Source organism: Durio zibethinus, chromosome 6 (assembly GCF_047325235.1).
Source record: "Durio zibethinus cultivar Kanyao isolate XHJ-2024 chromosome 6, ASM4732523v1, whole genome shotgun sequence".
Classification (NCBI taxonomy): Eukaryota; Viridiplantae; Streptophyta; class Magnoliopsida; order Malvales; family Malvaceae; genus Durio; species Durio zibethinus.
In genome coordinates, this window is record NC_143167.1 from 23,865,135 (window position 1) to 23,874,688 (window position 9,554).

Here is a 9,554-nt window from a genome sequence, read left to right on the forward strand (position 1 = left end):
GAATCCAAAGTGCAAACAGATATAACAATTAAGGAAAAAAATTCACAAGCTGCCAGTGAATCAATGGTAAACAACAGGAAAACACAAGCTTTCACAGAAGTCGTTCTAAGATTACAAGCTCAATATCCCAGAATTCTACAAAAGTGACCAAATCACATCTCACCTCAGAAAGAACAAGGAAGATTAGAAGAAACACAATAATTTTGTATGGAAATAATCATCTTATCAGAATTCAATTACACAAATAAACCCCGCTCTCATACCGATGATTCACCTCATAAAAATCTGTCTTACCCTCAGAAGCAGGCCGTAGACAGACCCCAGACGATGAAGTAACTCCTTGCACTGAAAATTTTACATAACCAACAACTTCTAGTTCTTCATCATCCTCACCAGAATCCACCGGCATCCTAGCCCTCAACTTGCCAGGGGTACCCTTTATTGGAATCTCTGGCACATGCCACTTCAATTCTCTCTCCGATCTGTTCAGCACAGCCTTAGGTGAAACCGTTAACAATGTTGGATCAACCGGCAATTTCAGAACAAACGTTACATCAGTCAATGGTGCTAGTAACTCCGGATTTGAAACATACTGTATCATCACAGAAAGTAAAGTCCCACTAAGACGCTTAATCAACCTAATTCTCAAAGGCAATGGTGTCAACCTAGGTAATAAACTATACTTCAAAATTGGTATAGGCTCCTCAGATGGAGCAGTTCTCACATGAAACATTCCATTACCTAGGCTACTAACCCGAGAACTCTGCACAACAAACCTCTTAACGGAACTTGTTCCTTCCACACGAAATGAAAACTCAGTATCCTTCTCACCAGAACTTTTAGGAGGCAGCGTTCTCAAGTAAACCACACCCATTAATCCAACTCTCGCAAGTAAGGATTCCCTAAACTCTGCACTGATCTCCTCTGAGATATACATTTCGGGACCTTTCATCTCAATCTTCTTCACTAAAAGATTCTCAAGAGACTTCCCTCCATCAGCACCAGCCGCTGCAGCAGTTGGAGGAGTAGCACCATCCCCAGTTTGCAAAAGTTCAAGCCCACTAAGCCCTTCCTGTTTCTTAACCTTTTTATTTTCCAAAAACTCGGACGCATCCAATCCTCCACCCCAAGCATCACTAAACCCTTCAAAAGCTTCTCCAAGAGTAGCCTGTTCATTGCCAAACTCAATCCCTCCATACTTCCCTTCAAACCCTTCAACAGTAATATCCGTAGACTGGGTTGCTTCAGCTGGAGGCAATGTAGTCACCTCTAACCCCGCCAATGCCACCGTTAAATCAGTAGCTGACGGATCCTTAGTCTTCTTAAACCCTCCAACTAAATCTTCTTGCTTATTTATGGCTTCACTCGCTGCAAACGGATCCTTTTCTGCTTCTGATTCATCTGCTTTAATCATTTTCTCGTCTTGTTCAATTGTACTTTGAGGTACAAGCGTTGAAGCTATCTGATCTCCCGCCGCTAGAGTTTCCGGCGGCAATTCAAAACTCGCTTTCGAAAAGCCTTCAATGTTGGCTTGATGTTCGACGGAATGGGCTTCAACGTTATTCCACGTGTCAGCACCACGGATCTTGGCTTCAGTGTCGAGTGCAGAATGGACCATCTTGGCAATCCCGTCGCCGTGCATAGAGGAAAGCATGGCTGCGAGACGAATGTTGCTGACTCCACGCAGGACGATGTCGAGTGCCATGTAAACCTCGGCGTATTTTCGGGCGAGTTTTTCGGGGGTGACGTCGACACCACGGCAGGCGGTCACGATGACACTAACGGCTTGGTTAACGATGTGGATACACTCGAAGACGTTGATCGAATTGTCGTGATCCGCTGTAGTGATTCCGAGGACGTAAATGGAGTTTACAAGCCGGTAAACGACCCGATACTTACTTTCAACGCCGACGATTAGTTGGCCGCTGGAAGCAGCGAGAGGGTCGTCGCCGATGGCTTCAGTGGCGGCATCAGATTCGAGGGTGGAGTGGGAGGATGAGGCGGCGGTGGCGGCAGGGGTTTTGTGGGAGAAGGCGAGACGGGTTTGGCGGAAGGCGTGGAGGGCAATTAGGGCACGGGCTGGAGGGAACCATTCCCGGGTTTGTAAAAGGATGTCAGATCCGTTGGCTGGTTGGAGAGAGAGAGCCAAGCACGACATTTTGTTTCAGTAGTGGTTGACGTTTTTGTTGTTGCGAGATCTATGTTCTTATGGAATGGAATTACAGGGTTGAAATGGGTTTGGAGTGAATCTACCGGGAGAAAATAACAACCTTGGGAGTTTTTATTGGATTTCAGTGAATTTTGTATTCTTTTGTTTGCACAAATGAGCTGAGAGAGAGCGGAGTCGGGACTTGGGAGATCGGAGATGGTCGGAACTATTGGTAGTTGGATTGTTGTTTCAACTTTTTGTCAAGTGTTGTTGATGTGATGGGCCCAACCCAAATAGATCTGCCATCCTTAAACATTGGGCTTGTTATTCTATGTTCGATGCTTTGCTTGCAACTGACTCTTTGCAGTTCGGATTCGGCTTCTGAGGAAGGGTGCCCCAACCCTCTGCTCCCAAGAGGTTTTGTTCGAGTTTAAATTATCATGGATTCGGATTATTGGCGCATCCGAGTCATTTTAAGAAAACATGAAACAGCAAGGCCTCCTTCAATTAACCTCCCAAAAATGCACGAAAGGCTGCCCAATCCTTGACCGCTTGCTATGCGGCGGCATCCCTTGAGACTGGATAACGGAGATCGTCGCCGGAAGCGGTTCCGCAAGACCCAAATCTTCCTCCAACTGTCACTCCATGCCCAACTACCTGTTTCCCATGTTGGTCTAGCCGCCTCCTCTCTATCTGCACACCGAATTCCCATTCCCCGTTCGCCGACTTCACCAACTATCTCTTTCATTTCGCTTCTCTAATGCCCACCATTTGCCCACTGATGACAACCCTTGCGATCCTATATTCGTGCGGAGTGTACATTCTGCTGATCAACTGCTCGAAATTGTTTAAAGCAGAGCCTTTCATTGAAAATTCGAAAACCCAAGTGCCGGTTCGTCTCATTGTGATTGATTCAATCGCCGCTTTGTTTAGGTCTGAGTTTGACAACACCCCAGTTGAGCTTAAGAGGAGATCTTCTTTGTTGTTTAAGATATCTAGCTTCCAAGTTTAAGGAGCTGGCAAATTAGGGTTAATCTAGCAGTTTTGGTGACGAATCATGTGGTTGATTTGGTGGGACCTAGTGAGGGGGATAAATGAGTTGAGAATTGGGAATTTAGGAATTTTATGTACGTCAGGTAGGTGGGTTTGTCCTGCATTGGGGTTAGCTTGGGCTAATTGTGTTAGTTCAAGGTTATTCTTATCGAGGAATGAAGAGGTTATTCGTGAAGAGAATGAAAAAGTAACTGGGGAAAGCGGTGATTTTGTGTGTAAGGAAACAAAGAGAAAACTTTATGTTGTTTTCGCCCCCCATTTGCCCGAATCATCTTGTGAGTTTGTGATCACAAGATAGCTGCCAGATTGATTTTTGTACAATCAGAGATCATCTGGAGGTAGCTATGTTGGAACCTAGAATGTTTGAGTTTTAGCCTGCCTTTATTTATGATTTGACTTCAGAGGAGGGAAGCATTATGTTTTTCTGCTTTTTTTTTTTTTTGTTCTCAGTTTAATTTATCCTTTTTGATGTTCATCATAAGCGGTTCCAGAGTGATTTTTCAGAGATCTTTGTGCTTTCTCTTCAAGTGTAAGTTCGTAAATTATGGATATTAGATATTGTTTTATGTAACTAGATCGCATTTTCTTCTAAATATCAACTGAAATATATGCTTATTTGAGCTGAGAGCATATTTCAGTGATCTGCCTCGTAAGAACTCACCATTTCTCTGATTCCTGCTGCGATTTATGTTCTAACACTCTAGCTATTGTTGGAGTTTCTATGAGTGAGCCGTTCCTTCTCATTTTCATTTTTGTCCAGCCTGCCGTAAAGTGCATTAATCTCCATCAATGTCATTTTTGTCTAACTAGCCTGATTGATTAGGATTTAACTTTAAATAATGTTGGCTGCATTTTAAATGGTAGCCATTATTGACTTGATTTTATGCGTGTAGTAGAGTTATGTTGTCAAGAAGAGACATCAGTATAACTTGTTTTCCTGTAGGTTGTAAAGGAATAGTTTTCTTTCAAGATCAGAAAAACTAAAGATTTATATGGTGGTAACAAAAACATGTGATTGGAGCACGGTTTATTAAAAAAAAAAAAAAAAACCCAAGTCTACTACTGGTTGCCTTTTAAAAGCTTTGGTGCAAAGAGAATAAGAGATGAAATTTTGATATAAATTTGTCTCAAGTTGTTGGAACTCCAATGCATAATGTAACGACTTCGAGAGGTGCAGCAAACTCTATTACAGCCTTCAGTTCAAAGCAGGCTTCCAGAATCATAACTAAACTTAATATATATTGTTATAACGTATAGATCTGTAGACTTATTACTATATATAAATAAGAAGAGTCATCATCAATTTTTTTTATTTAAGCGTGATTAGCCACTTGATTGAATTTGATTTACGAAATCAGATTTTAAGTTTCGAAGTGTGGTTACGCGTGAAGAAGGTTATAACACATTCACAACACATTTTCTAAAGATGGTATCAATTTGATTCCAAATTATCCAAGCCTTAAAAAAGTTTATGTTTTTACCAAAATATTAAATATTAAAGATTAATCTTAAAATTATTCCAATAGTTTGATAGTAATTTAAGATAATTCTATCATCTTAAGAGTATTCATAAAAACTAAGGTCTCACTCTGAAAAGGTTCCATCGTCGGATTTATTAATGTACTTTATTCAAAAAAATCAATAAGTCTTTCAATAATTTGGTAAAACTTACTTTGAAATAGGTCTCCCAATAATTTGATAAGATTTATAAAGATTTTTTTTTACTCTTTGCTTCTTCTGTTTTTTAGTAAAGCTTTTTTTTTTTTTTGAAAAACTAGTAAAATTAAATTAAAAAATTTGAAAATAAAATAAAATAAAATAAATGAAAATGAAAATGAAAAAAAAAAACCTGCGATCGAGTTAGGTCAGCACCAGGGTCAACGCGTAAATCCTTATTGGGTCACTCGCGTAACTGGGTTCTCCAAAACGGTGTCATTTTGATACTCTATAAATGTTACCTTTTATGTTTTGGCCTCAGAATTTCCTTGCCTCTTCTTTCTCTCGACCAAAAACTCTCTCTCTTCTCTTTAGAATTTCCCTAGAAATTCAATCGAAAATTGAGTTTGTCATTGATTTTTATAAAATTCATCGAAATTCGGCCAAAAAATTCAAACTTTCACTAAAAAATTCAAGTGTTCTTCCCCAAAATCTAGTTTTTTCCAAAAAAATCCCAGAAACTTCCAAAATTTCCAAAATTTCCAAATTTCTTTCAAACCTTTCCAGAATTTCAATCCCAACTCCATAAACCTAAAACTAAACCCCAGAAACCTAAATCTAAATCCAGAATCTCCAGTATTCTTAAAAAAATTTCAGATCAAAATCCAAAACCCTACTGCCCAAATGACTATTTTCATAGTTACAACAACCAAAACTTTCCCAACTTTTACTGTGTAATCAAAATCTACCCCCGCATGTTTCTTTGATTCTCAATTCAATTTATAGGCATTCTTAGGACGTTTATTAAGAAACGGACAAAATCAATTCCAAACTTAAATCCTGGGATTGAATTCTGCCCAAACCTCAACACATGTCTAGGTTTATTGTTGATTTTTTGGATTGATTAATAATCCCTTAATTTGGGTTCTAATTGACCCTTTGACCGAATTCAATTTCTAATTTTAGTAACTTGATCACCAGTTAAGGAGAAGGGAAAGAAAATAAAAAAGAATAAAATAATAATAATAATAACCAAGTATAATAATAATAATAATAATAATAATAATAATAATAATAATAATAAAGTATAACAATAATAATAATAATAAAGTATAATAATAATGATGATAATAATATAATAAAATAATAATAGTAATAATGGTAATAATAATATAATATACTATATCATATAATATATTAATATACTATACTATAATAGTAAGATAATAAACTATCATATAATATAATAATAATTCACAAACTAAAATATTGACCCCAATTGATCCCGAACACATGTGGGTGTCTACAGTTATTCCTCTTTACACATCTCTATTAAACAAGGATGATGCAAAGATCTAGATATCCACTCTGATCTAAGAGTCAAATCAATAAGTGAAAATTACTGAGACTAAGCCACAAATCAAAAAATAAAATGATCTGAAATAAATTGAGATCAAAAGAAGTGGCCAAGATTGAGTCGTAAGTCAAAAATAAAATGATTTGGACTGAGCCAAAATCGAATGACCGGGACGAAACTACGAGTCAAAAAAATAAAGCTACCATGACCAAGTTGAGGTCGAAAATGGCTAATCATAATGGAACCATGAGTTAGGAAATGATCTTGACTGAGTTAAGATTGAATGACCATGATGAAACTACTAATCGAAAAAAAAAAAAAACAATCAAGACCGAGTCAAGATCAAAGATAACTGACTAAGATGAAACCGTGAGTCAGAAAATGATTTAGACTGAGTCGAGATTAAAAGGATAAAACGATCAAGACCAAGTCAAGATCGAAGATAGTTGATCGAGATAAAATTGTAAGTGATCTGAACTAAGCCGAGATCAAATAATCGAAATGAAATCATGAGTCAAAAAGATAAAGCAACCAAGATCGAGTCAAATTTGAATATGATTGATCGAGATAGAATCATGAGTCAAAAAATGATCTGGATTGAGCCAACATCAAATGATCGAAATAAAATCATAAGTTGAAAAGATAAAATGACTAGGACTGAGTCAAGGTTAAAGATAACTGACTAAGACGAAATCACAAATCAAAAAATGATCTAAACTGAACCGAGATTGAATTATCGAGATAAAATATGAATCGAAAAGATAAAGCAACTAGGATCGAGTCGAAGTCAAAAATGATGGATCGGGACAGAATCATAAGTCAAAAAATGATCTGGACTAAGTCAAGATCGAATGATCGGGACGAAATCATAAGTCGAAAAAATAAAGAAACCAAGATCAAGTTGAGGTCGAAGATAATTTACCGAGATAAAATTGTGAGTCAAAAAATAATCTGAACTGAATCGAGATCGAATGATCAAAATGAAACCATAAGTCAAAAGGATAAAATGATCAAAACCTAGTCAAGGTCGAAGATGGCTGATTGGGACAAAATCGTGAGTCAGAAAATGATTTGGACTAAATCGAGATAAAAAAATGAGTAATTGTAATGATGTAAATGCATATCCTATCTAGAAGGCAAATGGAAATTGAGTGTGTATAATGTAGATGTTACTAAATCATGCCATGAGGTTTCAATTATGGTAACAAGGTTTTCAAGATTACACCATCTCATATTCTTCCTTAGCTTTTAAGCATATCAAAACAAATTTTGTCAATCAATTCATGTCATTTTTTTCATCTGGTCATAACTTTAGGTCATGTCAATCAATCTATTATTGAATTCATCACTAAATCACCTTGTTTGCCTTCTTATAAATCATTTTCTCATGCTTCTTTCATTCATCTCATCATAGGACTTTTTTCACAAAACGAAAAACCTTTTATGAAATATGTCATTCATTTATTTGTCATTATTTAAATCAGTGATACACATAATACATTTTCTTAGTTCATTCAGGAAATGTTCGTTTGGTGAAGATAAGAAAATAGTTTTTTATTGTTGAAAGAACAAAAGGTATGGTAAAAAACAACTCATGGGTGAACAAAGGTAAAATGTTATGATTTATTCAAATAGGACATTAACATCCAAAATACGATTGTTCAAACAATTTTGAATTCAAACTCAGGATCATTTTTTAAAAATGTGATTTCATTAATATCATCTTCCTCATATGAAGTTGTGTTTCTAAATTTTCATCTTTATTTAAACCATCTTTTCGATTTTTTAGTCTAAGTCTCGCTTTTGCTTTTTTTTTTTCTATTTTTTCTTGTTTTTTTTTTTTTTTTTTTTTTTTTGTTTGTACATCTTTCTCCTTTGATCCATCAGTGATATTTCGATCAAAGCTTCAAACAATCTAATGGCCTATCTGCCCTAATTCAATTCATGATTCTTCAAATCAAGTATCCACGTTAAATTAAAATGAACTTCTAAGGAATGTAACGTAAACAAGGGTAAATGGTCTCAAAAGAAATGGATTAAATAGGCCCAAATTGTATTTGAAGAGTAATCAAACTAAGGATCATTTCTTCATGTGGAGCGCATTGACGTTTTGCCACATCAATATTTTTTTTTCTTTTCCTTCTTTTTTTATGTTTTTTTTATTGGTGGAGCACATTGGCATTTTATCCAATCAATTTTTTTTCTTTTTTTTTTTTTTAAAAAGGCTTTATCCTCACAATTACTAAAGGTAAACAAATTTTTTAACTTTACCCCCTAGTGTGGGGGTAATCCTTGGTTAGGGTTCTTCAAAAAAAAACTTTCAACCGTCTCAAATGGGGTAGCAAGAGATTTTTTTTTTGAAATGATAGAAGAAAGATTGTCATTTCTCATTTTGAATATGAATACTCTCAATGGAGAACTTTTATTGATCAAGAATAGATTTATGAATGAACAATCGTGAAAATCATATATTGCATCACTTTCACCTTTTAATAAACTAGATTTTCACTAGCAGTCCTAATGAACCAACTATCTTAAATTTATCAATCAAACTATCATAAATGATATCAAATCTTGAGTTATTATTGTTATTGTCTAAACATTCATTATTCGAAATAAAAAAATAAGTATGAGAAAGTAAAAGTAAATAATGGGTATTCACAAAAAAAAAAAAGAATGTCATGAAAATGCATCAGATTTATCACTTTTATTAAAATGATGAAAAATAAAATGAAGTACAAGTACATAAAAATCCACATTATCAAGAAATCTTATAATGATTAGCAGTTTCAATCAACCTCCTTAAAATGATGCCCCTGGGTGATTAGGCGACGGGTTACCACTAATATTGGATGCCGTGTTTCCACCTGTATTGAAATTTATCAACCTTTCCTTGATCAGTCTCTACCCTATATGTTTCAAAATGATACAATTTTTGGTGGAGTGGCTCGCCACTCCAAAATGGTAGTCACAATGAGTAATGAAGTCATAGCATTTGGGATAGATAAGTTCAAGTTGTTATGTAGGAACGGAAGCAATTAAATAGTTCTTGTAAAGTTTTTGGTACAAATCTGTGTAACTCATGGGGATAAGGTTAATGTAGACTTTTCTAGATTTCGTGATTCTCGCACATCACTTGTAGGAGTAGTTGGATAAACAGAGGGCTTAAGTGTGGATGGATAAAAAAGTCGTGAAGTTGATTAGTACATTACAACAGAAACATGACTTGTAAGTGAATGATATCTGGGATAGACTGACTGAGGGTAATTTTTGAATTGCTGTCTATTGAAACTCATAGCTTGAGTCTCATTTTTTTTTAGGCATCTTTTTAGTAGCAGA

At 35.7% G+C, this 9,554-nt stretch overlaps 1 protein-coding gene and 1 pseudogene across 1 annotated transcript; one reads left to right on the forward strand and one right to left on the reverse strand.

Annotated features, from left to right (window-relative positions):
* Positions 1-2,402, reverse strand: LOC111285617 (muniscin carboxy-terminal mu-like domain protein). The gene has a single exon (XM_022875145.2). The coding sequence runs from the start codon at positions 2,156-2,158 to the stop codon at positions 233-235; it is 1,926 nt and encodes a 641-aa protein (XP_022730880.2). The 5' UTR covers positions 2,159-2,402; the 3' UTR covers positions 1-232.
* Positions 2,403-2,632: 230 nt separating this feature from the next.
* On the forward strand, positions 2,633-3,858 carry LOC111285618 (DNA repair protein XRCC3 homolog pseudogene; annotated as a pseudogene).
* The last annotated feature ends 5,696 nt before the right edge of the window (positions 3,859-9,554 follow it).